A 13,328-nucleotide genomic window follows, 5' to 3' on the forward strand; every position below is an offset into this window, starting at 1 on the left:
AGGTGAGGGGCGGGGAGCATACCTGGGCAAGGTGAGGGGCGGGGAGCATACCTGGGCAAGGTGAGGGGCGGGGAGCACACCTGACCAAGGTGAGGGGCGGGGAGCACACCTGACCAAGGTGAGGGGCGGGGAGCACACCTGACCAAGGTGAGGGGCGGGGAGCACACCTGACCAAGGTGAGGGGCGGGGAGCACACCTGACCAAGGTGAGGGGCGGGGAGCACACCTGACGAAGGTGAGGGGCGGGGAGCACACCTGGGCAAGGTGAGGGGCGGGGAGCATATCTGGGCAAGGTGAGGGGCGGGGAGCATACCTGACCAAGGTGAGGGGCGGGGAGCATACCTGACCAAGGTGAGGGGCGGGGAGCATACCTGGGCAAGGTGAGGGGCGGGGAGCATACCTGGGCAAGGTGAGGGGCGGGGAGCATACCTGGGCAAGGTGAGGGCGGGGAGCATACCTGGGCAAGGTGAGGGCGGGGAGCATACCTGGGCAAGGTGAGGGCGGGGAGCACACCTGGGCAAGGTGAGGGCGGGGAGCACGGGGAGCACACCTGACGAAGGTGAGGGGCGGGGAGCACACCTGACCAAGGTGAGGGGCGGGGAGCATACCTGACCAAGGTGTGGGCGGGGAGCATACCTGGGCAAGGTGAGGGCGGGGAGCACACCTGACGAAGGTGAGGGGCGGGGAGCACACCTGACGAAGGTGAGGGGCGGGGAGCACACCTGACCAAGGTGAGGGGCGGGGAGCACACCTGACCAAGGTGAGGGCGGGGAGCATACCTGACCAAGGTGAGGGGCGGGGAGCATACCTGACCAAGGTGAGGGGCGGGGAGCACACCTGACCAAGGTGAGGGCGGGGAGCACACCTGACCAAGGTGAGGGGCGGGGAGCACACCTGGGCAAGGTGAGGGGCGGGGAGCACACCTGACCAAGGTGAGGGCGGGGAGCATACCTGGGCAAGGTGAGGGCGGGGAGCATACCTGACCAAGGTGAGGGGCGGGGAGCATACCTGGGCAAGGTGAGGGGCGGGGAGCACACCTGACCAAGGTGAGGGGCGGGGAGCACACCTGACCAAGGTGAGGGGCGGGGAGCATACCTGACCAAGGTGAGGGCGGGGAGCATACCTGACCAAGGTGAGGGGCGGGGAGCATACCTGGGCAAGGTGAGGGGCGGGGAGCATACCTGGGCAAGGTGAGGGGCGGGGAGCATACCTGACCAAGGTGAGGGCGGGGAGCATACCTGGGCAAGGTGAGGGCGGGGAGCATACCTGACCAAGGTGAGGGGCGGGGAGCACACCTGACGAAGGTGAGGGGCGGGGAGCATACCTGACCAAGGTGAGGGGCGGGGAGCACACCTGACCAAGGTGAGGGGCGGGGAGCACACCTGACCAAGGTGAGGGGCGGGGAGCATACCTGGGCAAGGTGAGGGGCGGGGAGCATACCTGGGCAAGGTGAGGGCGGGGAGCATACCTGGGCAAGGTGAGGGGCGGTGAGCATACCTGACCAAGGTGTGGGCGGGGAGCATACCTGGGCAAGGTGAGGGGCGGGGAGCATACCTGACGAAGGTGAGGGGCGGGGAGCATACCTGACCAAGGTGAGGGGCGGGGAGCATACCTGACCAAGGTGTGGGCGGGGAGCATACCTGGGCAAGGTGAGGGCGGGGAGCATACCTGGGCAAGGTGAGGGCGGGGAGCATACCTGACCAAGGTGAGGGGCGGGGAGCATACCTGACCAAGGTGAGGGCGGGGAGCATACCTGACCAAGGTGAGGGGCGGGGAGCATACCTGGGCAAGGTGAGGGGCGGGGAGCATACCTGGGCAAGGTGAGGGGCGGGGAGCACACCTGACCAAGGTGAGGGGCGGGGAGCATACCTGACCAAGGTGAGGGGCGGGGAGCATACCTGGGCAAGGTGAGGGGCGGGGAGCACACCTGACCAAGGTGAGGGCGGGGAGCACACCTGACCAAGGTGAGGGGCGGGGAGCACACCTGGGCAAGGTGAGGGCGTGGAGCATACCTGGGCAAGGTGAGGGCGTGGAGCATACCTGACCAAGGTGAGGGGCGGGGAGCACACCTGACCAAGGTGAGGGGCGGGGAGCACACCTGACCAAGGTGAGGGGCGGGGAGCATACCTGACCAAGGTGAGGGGCGGGGAGCATACCTGACCAAGGTGAGGGGCGGGGAGCACACCTGACCAAGGTGAGGGGTGGGGAGCACACCTGACCAAGGTGAGGGGCGGGGAGCATACCTGACCAAGGTGACGGGCGGGGAGCACACCTGACCAAGGTGAAGGGCGGGGAGGAGTCAGATACCTGGATGAGATGAGGGGGCAGCGAGCATACCTGGGCATGGTAGTGAGAGCAGAGGTGGTGGGGGGGTTTTGCAAGGTGAGGTTTAGGGGTCTGCACTGGGTGAGGAGACTGTATCTGGGTGAGGTTAAGGGGTTTACATTCCTGGGCAAAGTAAGATGGTGGTGTTTTGACTGGGCAAGGTGAAGGTGTGGGTGATGCCCCTGGACACCGTGAGGAGGCAAATGGGTGTGGTGTCTGGCGTTGCAACCCCAGTGTTTGGGATTGGATCCTTGCTGGTGTTGGACCATGTAGGGTCACCTGCACTCCCTCTGATCCTGGGCTGTCCCTGCTGCCCAGGTGAGAGAAGCCCTCCAAGATGTCCCCGGCAAGTACGAGGAATTCCTGCGGATCCTGTACGATTTTGAGACCAACTGGGATCAGCGGACAGTGGTCGATCTCTACGGGGACCTGTGCGAGATCATCCAGGACTGGCCACAGTTGCTCAAGGACTTCGCTGCCTTCCTGCTCCCCGAGCAGGCTCTTCAGTGTGGGCTGGTGAGAACGTCGGTGGGGCAAACATCTCATCGGTGATAAGGGTGTGGTTTAATTGGGTAAGGACTGGTGGGACGGAGCCACAAGGCAGAGAGGGCCCTTGCAGCAGTCACAAGCAGCATCCTGACTCCATAGGATAGGTTCAATGGGCTGGGTGGCCTGGCGTGGTTTATCCGTTGCAGCTTCACCACCCAAACCATCGCCACTTCACTGAGCCCTGCTTCTGGGGAGATTTGTTATCTAACGGCCCTTCAGCACATTGGCTAGGAGCTTCACCACTTCCATTCAAGTGCTTCTATAAGTTGTTGGGAACTCTGGGTGAGGAGGAAAAGCTGGCGTTGTATTTCATCGATTTTTTTTTTGGTCACCTTCTGTAAGACAGACGTTATTAAACAGGAAATTGTGTGGAAAAGATTTATGAGGAAGACATAATCGATTCACCTTACTCAGTGGATAATTAGTGTCAGTCCGATAGTAATCAACCCTACTTCAGTTCTCCTCTAGGCAGTAAAGCTGGAGTGTGCTGTTCAGTTTTGGTCACTCTGTTACAGGGAAGATGTCATTAAGCTGGAAGAAGAGCAGAAGATTTACGTGAATGATGCCAGAACTCGAGGGACTGGGTTAAGGCTAGTACTTTGTTCTTTGGAGTGCAGGAGAATGAGGTCCATATAAACAGAGAGGGTGAATGTGTGCTGTCTTTTTATCAGGCTGGGGCACTGTGGGCAGATTTCAGATGAGAGGGGCAATATTTAATTGAAACATGAGGAGCAACTTTTTCACCCAGAAGGTGATGTCTCTATGGAACGAATTGCCAAAGGAAGTGGCTGAGGCGGGTAAATTAACAGCATTTAAAAGACAGTTGGGCAAGTACTCACGGAGGGAAGGTTTAAGCGAGATATGGTCTTCAGCACCTGTCTCCAAGACCCACCATTCACATTCTTCCTAACTAAACTGGGACCCCGTCATGAACCCAGGGACTGCCGGTGTGAGGCCTTGCCTGGGTGAAAATCTGTAACTGATCTGACCCAGACTCAGGTTCCACTGGGCCCCAGCAGGTGGAGGGAGAGGATGTTGGCTATTGAACTAGGCTCAGTGGTAATCCCAGCCTAGAGAGCTAGGGAGGGGTGGCGTTGTTAATTCACCAACCCCTGCCCCCACCGTTCCAGATCGTGCCGGGTCAGGACTTCTAGTTGAGAAGGGTGGGGGCAGATGGTGGACTTCACACCCAATCTCTCCTTAATGGGGAGCCCCATCCCTTTAAGCCTTTATGGGATCATTGCACACAGCACACATTCCCTCCCCTCATTCTCTATCTGCTGTGGGTTACCCAGGTTACAGAATTGTGATGGACTTGAAGGGTGCTGGGCTGCATGGCAAGGGAGGTAAAGCAGGGCCCCCAGTCCCCCTCCTACCATGAGTGTCTGCCTGACGGTCTCCATACCCTTCCCCAGTTTGAGGAGCAGCAGGCGTTTGACAAGAGCCGCAAGTTTCTCCGGCAGCTGGAGATCTGCTTCGCCGAGAACCCCTCGCAGCTGCAGAAGGTCATCAAGGCACTTCAGAACTGCGCAGTGTGCTCGCCACCGGATGTGGCCGAGGTGAGGGCAGAAGGAGCAGGCTCAAGGCTTCGGTACAGAGGAACAGGGTGTTGCATGGTGTCTTCACTCTATGTATGACCCTGAGATTGTGATGGGACGGTGAGGAGGGAGTATCACTCTGTCTGACCCCGGGAGAGTGTGATGGGACAGTGTGGAGGGAGCTTCACTCTGTGTCTGACCCAGGGGTGTGTGATGGTACGGTGTGGAGGGAGTTTCACTCTGTGTCTGACCCCGGGAGTGTGTGATGGGACGGTGTGGAGGGAGTTTCACTCTGTGTCTGACCCCAGGAGTGTGTGATGGGATAGTATAGAGGGAGCTTCACTCTGTGTCTGACCCCGGGAGTGTGTGATGGGACGGTGTGGAGGGAGCTTCACTCTGTGTCTGACCCCGGGAGTGTGTGAAGGGACGGTGTGGAGGGAGTTTCACTCTGTGTCTGACCCCAGGAGTGTGTGATGGGATAGTATAGAGGGAGCTTCACTCTGTGTCTGACCCCGGGAGTGTGTGATGGGACAGTGTAGAGGGAGCTTCACTGTGTGTCTGACCCCGGGAGAGTGTGATGGGACAGTATAGAGGGAGCTTCACTGTGTGTCTGACCCCGGGAGAGTGTGATGGGACAGTATAGAGGGAGCTTCACTCTGTGTCTGACCATGGGAGTGTGTGATGGGACAGTATAGAAGGAGCTTCACTTTGTGTCTGACCCCGGGAGAGTGTGATGGGACAGTGTGGAGGGAGCTTCACTTTGTGTCTGACCCCGGGAGTGTGTGATGGGACAGTGTAGAGGGAGTTTCACTCTGTGTCTGACCCCGGGAGTATGTGATGGGACGGTGTGGAAGGAGCTTCACTCTGTGTCTGACCCCGGGAGTGTGTGATGGGACAGTGTGGAGGGAGCTTAGACCTCGGGAGCATTTGGACATCCTGAGTATTGTTTTTATCTAACACGTGCTGTTGTTGCTCCCATGTCCTCTCCTGACTTGTCCCTTTCCCTGGAAGTTGAAGGTGCAGGTCTGGCAGCTGCTGAAGGGCCACCACCACCTGCAGGATGAGTTCTCACTCTTCTTCGATCAGCTGCGGCCCCCTGCCAGTCGGTTGAATGACTTCGAGGAGGTCAACTGGACTGAGGACAAGGAGTACGAGGTGAGCCCTAGGGCCCAGGTGGCCTACCTTCCCGATGATGGAATGAGGTGGGGCTGACAGATTGGGAGTGTGCACCCCCTCGGGTGAGGGACACCTATTATCGGGCTTTGGGTTTCTTTGCAATGCTGACAGCCTGGTAGAGTAACTGGACCATTCAGCCCATCTGGGGTTTCTAGTCCCAACAGAAGCTGCAGGAACATCTGTGCTGAGAGTTTCCCCCAACCCCAACTGCTGAATGGTTACCCCCCGGAAACCAGCAGTAGCTTGGGGAGGGACTGAGTTGGAGTCTGGGCTCCCGTGTATTGAGGGCCCTCGGCTGTAAACCAGTATTGAGTCTCCCCCACTCCTGATTATCCAGGGGGTGTCTGGGAAGGGGTGGGGGGTATGCTCCTTTCAGCCTCCCCTGCCCTGTGTTGGAGACCCCACTGTGCAGGTGAGATCCTCTGTACACCCTCTCCATGAACAAATCTGAAACCTTGAGGGAAAATGCTGCTTCTGGGGAAGTTTCCCTGTGAGTGTCTTCAGGGGCAGGAATGTCCACCGAAATCTGTGCAAGGTGTTTTTGCTTCTCCTGGAATTGTAGATACAGGCCCTTCAGCACATTGGGTAGGAGCTTCACCACTTCCATTCAAGTGCTTCTCTAAATGTTGGGAGAGCCCCTGCCACTTTCAGCTATGAGTTGCAAGCACTCGCCAGCTTTTGAATGAGTAAACTCCCCCTCCAAACCTCCTCCTGGTCACTTTGACCTCTGTCCATGCCATGGGGAAATTCATTTTGCCACCCCCCACAATCCTGTCTACCTCCTTCCTCCCAGTCACCACTCCAGGGATTGCAAGCCCAGCCACTCCAGTCTTTCCTTACAACCGGAAAACTGATCCGGTGGATCCGCATTAATTCCCTGGTGATTGACCTGAGGATATTTGCGGCTTCTGGTGTCCCTATCTGAAATTGCCTCTTCTGATCTGGATGCCCCACTGCAAGAACAGGCCATTCAGCCCACAATGATGCCAAGTTAAACTAAACCTTTTATCCCCCCGTGCAGTTTTCGTGCGATCCCTGTATATTAATGTGTCTGTCTGAATGCCTTTTAAACGTCTAGGTGTTGATATTTCTACGACAAAGTCTCTGACTTCTACCTTATTCACGCCTCTGATGCTCCAGAGAAAGACTTTTTTTTGTCCAACCTCTCCTTGCAGCTCATTCCCTCTAATCCTGACAGCATCCTGGTGAACCTCCCCAGAGCCTCCAAATCCTGACTGTAATGGGCTGAGTATACAAAACTCCAAGTTTTTATAGGGTTGCAACATGGCTTCCTCAGTGACGAAGAAGGGCACGCCACACGCACCTTTACCACCATGGCTACCTCTGTTACCACACTCAAGCTGGACAGGGACCTGGGGGTGGTCTCTGCAGCAGGCACTGATTTTTGACTGGCTCTGGGATGGTGGGGAGGGTGTGTGTGTGTGTGTGTGCGTGCCAAGTGTGGGGATTGTATGTGGAACGCAACCCAGGAATCAGTGGATTTGGAGATGGTCACTGCTGTGTGGATGTCCATGGTGAGTGCTACAATGTGCTCTCCCCCCCACCACCACCACTGCTGGGTGGGGTGTGGGCGCTGTGAACCCCACTCATTTGTCTCCCCTGTGCCTGCAGTTCGATGGGTTCGAAGAAGTTGTTCTCCCGGATCTGGAGGAGGAAGAGGAGCTGCAGAAAATGGCCCCACCTCCCAGGAGCAAGCGGCGGAGGGAGGGGCACTCACATGAGAAGGTATCGGGGGGCCAGTGGGTTGAGGGGTGGGGAGACAGATGTGTGTGCAGTCAGAGAAAGGGGATGGGAGGGGTCAAGGAGCGTAGGGCGAAGAGTGGCGTTAACACTTTAGGATTCATAAGCAGAATCAAAAGGAAGTCCATTTCAGCATATATGGCTGAATTGAAGAGACTGAGCATTGTTAATTTGTTAATGGCTTAATTATACACTGAGAGAATGGAGGGAGGGTGAGGGGTCAGAGCGGGCTGAGGAGTTGGGGAGGGTGATGGGATGGGGGGAGGCAAGGCATTAGGCAGTTCAGAGGAGTAGAACATTCCGGGGTCCCAGATGAGAGGAGGGTCAGATGTGAGAAGCTGGTCCCTGCCTCCTCTCCAGTGTCCAGTTGGACCACCCACCCACCCTTTAACACTCTACCCTGCTCAACATTTTGACCTCTGCTTCTTCCAACCCCCTCAATTTGCCCACCCAGGCTTTGGAGCACAAGGCGAAGGGCAAAGACTCAGTGAGCACCAGTGTTCCAGATGACTGGAGCCCCCAGCCTGCACTGAAGGATTCTGGAAAAGGTGGCGACGCTGTGGAGGAAGACCAAGAAAGGAGGGAGGAGATGCGAGTGGCCAGCAGTGGGGAGCGGCGGTCGGCACCCACTACAGGTTAGTGAGTGCCTGTGGTCAGCTGGGCTGGACAGGGAGACTGGTTTCCATCCCAGTGGGAGCAGCTGGTTCTCTTCTCTCTATTTTAGAGCTCCCTCATCTTCAGCCTGACTGGTACATTCATACCCCGTGAGTTACTTCCACTTGTTTGGTTTTGATCCACATCCCTCAAAACTTTTCCTGTCCAAGTACCTTTTAAATGTTGTTAATGTACCTGCCTCAACCACTTCCTCTGATAGCTCGTTCCATATATCAGCCACCTTCTGCGTGAAGAAGTTGTTTCTCAAGTTCCTGTTAAATTTCACCCTGCTCATCTTAACAAATATTCTCTCTAGTACAGGCCAACCTTATAACCTAGCCCTTCCCTCCCACACAGCCTCTATTTTTCTTTCATCCATATGCCTATTTAAATGTCCCTAATGTATCTGCCTCTACCACCATCCCTGGCAGCCTGTTTTACACATCCACCAGTCTGTGTAAAAAAACACTTGCCCCTGACATCCCTCCTATATGTCACAAAGTTATGCCTGCTTGTTATGCCGTTCTTCATTCTCTAACCCTGTCAATGTCCCCCATGATTTTGTACACCTTTGCAAGACCACCCCTCGTTCTACACTCCAATGAACAGAGAGAGTCCCAACCTGCTCAACCACTTTCAGTCCACGTAATAGTGACATCCTGGTAAGTCCCCTCCGTACTCTGTCCTGGCACTCCTGCAGGTTGGAGCTGGGAGCACTCCCCTCTGTGCAGGTGACAGCTGATAGGTCAGGGTTTTGTGTCACACCCTGCCTGTGGGTTTGCCAGGGTATTCGGGCTCCGGGGGAAGACTCCCCAGCTCAGCTTGGGAGCGGCGGACCGTGAAGCCTCACACAGCAAAGCAGCTGCACGGAGGCACCTGAGGGTGTGGTGCCTCTAGAAAACAGCATTCTCAGGGTCTGTTCCACCCACTGACGTCAACTGGTAACCGGAATTCTGCTGGTGCTGGGTTTGTACCTGTTGTGCTCCAGAATCACTAAGTTGTTTAATTTAGTTATGGCAGGGAAGTGTGGGAGGAGGGGGCCTGGTGGGTGGGAAGCAAGTGCAGACATGTGGAAATATCAGTGTTGGTTGTGTAGGGGTGGGATGAGCCCCAGGCCACCTACAGTGCCCGTCCTCCTCACTGTGTCACTGTCCCTCCTGCAGGTTGGAGCTGGGAGCCATCCAACAGTGAGGAGGGGCGGTCCCCCGAGGAGACCTGCAGCCCGGCCAGTGAAGGTGAAGAGGGGCCTTCTGAGGGCTCACCCCCTTTGCCAAGAGAGAAAGAACTGTCCTCAGCCTTGGGCAGCTGTGTCTCGGTGAAGTTTGCCTCGGCTGGGGCCCGGGTACGATATAGAAACTGCCAGGAGATGGCCCTGGCACAGAAGGCCCTGAGGGACGGTTGTTCACAGGGGCTCGGTGAGACAGAGGGGCCGGCGCCAGCATCTGCATCCGTCTGTGCCAAGAACACTTGCGTCAACTCCATCGGTGAGCGTGTGGTGCTGTGGACCAGGTAAGGCTGTTCAAATCTCCTCCAGGGCTCAAAAATGAGGGTTAACCCTCTAGAGTGTAGCACAGTGGCATAGTCGTTAGCTGAACGCTATACAGTGCCAGTAACCCAGGTTCAATTCCCACCACTGCCTATAAAGGAGTTTCTGTATTCTCCCTGTAATCAAGTAAATTTCCTCCAGTTTCCTCCCACAATCCAAAGCCGTACGGGTTAGGGTTAGTAAGTTCTGGACAAGCCACGAGACTTGTGGGCTGCCCCATCCTTGATCTGTGTTGGACATTGACGTATTTCACTGTGTGTTTCAAAGCTTCGAGATACATGACAAAAAAAGCCAAATCTTTAATTTTCAAACTGGGGTAACCTGTAAATGTTTGTATAGCAGCAATGGAGCAGCTCCTTTGGCCCACAATGCTGTACCAAACTTAACTAATTAGATATTTTAACCCTGGGGGGAAGATCCTGTCTGCCTATTCTTTCAAGAGAGCCTGCAAATGCTGAAAATCCTGAGCAGCTGGGGATATTCAGCAAGCCAGAAGTCATCTCAGCCAGAAACATTGACTGTTTATCCCCCTCCATAGATGTTGCCTGACCTGCTGAGTTCATCCAGCAGTTTATATGTTGCATGTTCTTCGTCTCTTATAATCCATAAAATTTTACCAGGTGTCTGCTGCTTTACGCACAGAATGCTGGTGGAACACAGCAGGCCAGGCAGCATCTGTAGGGAGAAGCAATGTCGACGTTTTGGGCCGAGACCTTTTGTCAGGACTAACTGAAAGGAAAGATAGTAAGAGATTTGAAAGTAGTGGGGGGAGGGGGAAATGCAAAATGATACAAGACCGGAGGGGGTGGGATGAAGCTAAGAGCTGGAAAGGTGATCGGCGAAAGTGATACCGAGCTGGAGAAGGGAAAGGATCATGGGACGGGATTTTGAAAACCCGGACTCCAGCACCATCAACGCGGGTTCCAACGACTATGGACAGCTTCAAAGCGATAGCACAACCACTGACTGCGACTCCAGGCCAGGTCTTCACATGCTGCGATTGTGACTCCCGTCTCCCCTTGCCCCACCACCACTCTGCAATCCCCTCTCCCTCAGATCCCATCGTCAGCTCCTGGGCCCTAAGAGGCTCCACCTTCCTCTCAGCCCAACCCTTCCCTCTCCACTGACACTACCAGCCTCCCTCCCCCCTCTGATCCCATCTCTCATCCGTGCCGAGTCTTCACCATTCCCTCCGACCTTCAACTCTCTGAGGCAGAGTGCTCTGTCCTCATCAAGGGCCTCACCTTGGTCCCCCTTCGCCCACACCTTAGCGAGTTCTGCATACACCATAACACTGAACTCTTCTTCCGCTGGCTTCGTCTCCGAGCTTACTTCTTGGACAAGGACTCTCCTACCCCCACCGATGACTCCTTCTCCCGTCCTCAACCCTCCTCCTCTTCATGGATACCCCGCTCTGGATCTCTTTATTGCTAATTGCCGATGGGACATCAACCGTCTCGACTTCACCACACCCTGTTCCAATTCCAACCTCACTCCTTCCGAACGCTCTGTTCTCCACTCCCTCCGCACCAATCCCAACCTCACTATAAAACCTGCTGATAAGGGGGGAGCTGTTGTTGTCTGGCGTACTGACCTCTACCTGGCCGAGGCACAGCGACAACTCTCTGATAACACCTCTTATTTACCCCTTGATCATGATCCCACTAAGGAGCACCAGGCCATTGTCTCCAATACCATCACCAACCTTATTAGCTCTGGGGATCTCCCATCCACTGCCACATACCGCATAGTTCCCACACCCCGCACTTCCCGTTTCTACCTCCTACCCAAGATCCACAAACCTGCCTGTCCAGGTAGACCTATTGTCTCAGCTTGCTCCTGCCCCACCAAACTCATTTCTGCATACCTTGACACTGTCTTATCCCCCCTTGTTCAATCTCTTCCCACCTATGTTCGTGACACTTCTCATGCTTTGAATTTTTTCAATGATTTTAAGTTCCCTGGCCCCCTCCGTCTTATTTTCACCATGGATGTCCAGTCCCTCTATACCTCCATCCCCCACCGAGATGGTCTCGAAGCTCTTCGGCTTTTTTTGGATTCCAGACCTAACCAAATCCCCTCTACCACCACTCTCCTCCATCTAGCGGAATTAGTTCTTACTCTCAATAATTTCTCCTTTGGCTCCTCCCACTTCGTGTAGCCATGGGCACCCGTATGGGTCCCAGTTATGCCTGCCTTTTTGTTGGCTTTGTGGAACAGTCCATGTTCCATAACGGTATCCATCCCCCTCTTTTCCTTCACTACATCGACGACTGCATTGGCGCTGCCTCTTGCACGCATGCTGAGCTCGTTGACTTCATTAACTTTGCCTCCAACTTTCACCCTGCCCTCAAATTTACCTGGTCCATTTCCGACACCTCCCTCCCCTTTCTTGATCTTTCTGTCTCCATCTCCGGAGACGGCTTATCTACTGATATCTACTACAAGCCTACAGACTCTCACAGCTACCTGGACTATTCCTCTTCCCACCCTGTCTCTTGCAAAAAGGCTACCCCCTTCTCACAATTCCTCCGTCTCCGCCGCATCTGCTCTCAGGATGAGGCTTTTCTTTCCAGGACGAAGGAGATGTCTTCCTTTTTTAAGCAAAGGGCTTCCCTTCGTCCACCATCAACTCTGCTCTCAAATGCATCTTTCCCATTTCCCACACATCTGCCCTCACCCCATCCACCGGCCACCCCACTCAGGATAGGGTTCCCCTTGTCCTTACCTACCACCCCACCAGCCTCCAGGTCCAACATACAATTCTCCGTAACTTCTGCCACCTCCAACGGGATCCCACTACCAAACACATTTTTCCCTTCCCCCCGCCCCTTTCTGCTTTTCGCAGGGATTGCTCCCTACGCGACTCCCTCGTCCACTCGTCCCCCCCATCCCTTCCCACCAATCTCCCTCCTGGCACTTATCCTTGTGAACGAAACAAGTGCTACACCTGCCCTTACACTTCCTCCCTCTCCACCATTCAGGGCCCCAGACAGTCCTTCCAGGTGAGGCGACACTTCACCTGTGAGTCGGCTGGTGTGGTATACTGCGTCCGGTGTTCCCGGTGTGGCCTTTTATATATTGGTGAGACCGGACGCAGATTGGGAGACCGTTTCGCTGAACACCTACGCTCGGTCCGCCAGAAAAAGCAGGATCTCCCAGTGGCCACACATTTTAATTCCACATCCCATTCCCATTCTGATATGTCTATCCATGGCCTCCTCTATTGTCAAAATGAATCCAAACACCACCATATATACTGGCTGGGTAGCCTCCAAACTGATGGCATGAACATTGACTTCTCTAACTTCAGTTAATGCCCCTCCTCCCCATCTTACCCCATCCCTGACATATTTAGATGTTTGCCTGTTCTCCATCTCCCTCTGGTGCTCCCCCCCCCCTTCTTTCTTTCTCCCAAGGCCTCCCGTCCCATGATCCTTTCCCTTCTCCAGCTCGGTATCACTTTCGCCAATCACCTTTCCAGCTCTTAGCTTCATCCCACCCTCTCCGGTCTTGTATCATTTCGCATTTCCCCCTCCCCCCCCCACTACTTTCAAATCTCTTACTATCTCTCCTTTCGGTTAGTCCTGACGAAGGGTCTCGGCCCGAAACGTCGACAGTGCTTCTCCCTATAGATGCTGCCTGGCCTGCTGTGTTCCACCAGCGTTTTGTGTGTGTTGTTGTTTGAATTTCCAGCATCTGCAGATTTCCTCGTGTCTGCTGCTTTATCTCCCTTTGAGCTTACCCCTCTCACCATGCACGTTCTTTAGTCTCTTCTCC

General features: G+C 55.2%; 1 protein-coding gene across 6 annotated transcripts in view; it reads left to right on the forward strand.

Annotated features, from left to right (window-relative positions):
• Positions 1-13,328, forward strand: part of LOC132399562 (GON-4-like protein) — a 122,102-nt gene that overhangs the window by 106,852 nt on the left and 1,922 nt on the right. For all 6 annotated transcript variants that reach the window (XM_059980057.1, XM_059980059.1, XM_059980061.1 and 3 more), the window contains 6 exons: positions 2,643-2,840; positions 4,289-4,432; positions 5,423-5,566; positions 7,220-7,333; positions 7,803-7,983; positions 9,166-9,511. In XM_059980057.1, coding sequence (XP_059836040.1) covers positions 2,643-2,840; positions 4,289-4,432; positions 5,423-5,566; positions 7,220-7,333; positions 7,803-7,983; positions 9,166-9,511 — 1,127 coding nt within the window. The remainder of the gene's footprint in view (positions 1-2,642; positions 2,841-4,288; positions 4,433-5,422; positions 5,567-7,219; positions 7,334-7,802; positions 7,984-9,165; positions 9,512-13,328) is intronic.

This window comes from Hypanus sabinus, chromosome 9, assembly GCF_030144855.1.
Source record: "Hypanus sabinus isolate sHypSab1 chromosome 9, sHypSab1.hap1, whole genome shotgun sequence".
Lineage (NCBI taxonomy): Eukaryota > Metazoa > Chordata > Chondrichthyes > Myliobatiformes > Dasyatidae > Hypanus > Hypanus sabinus.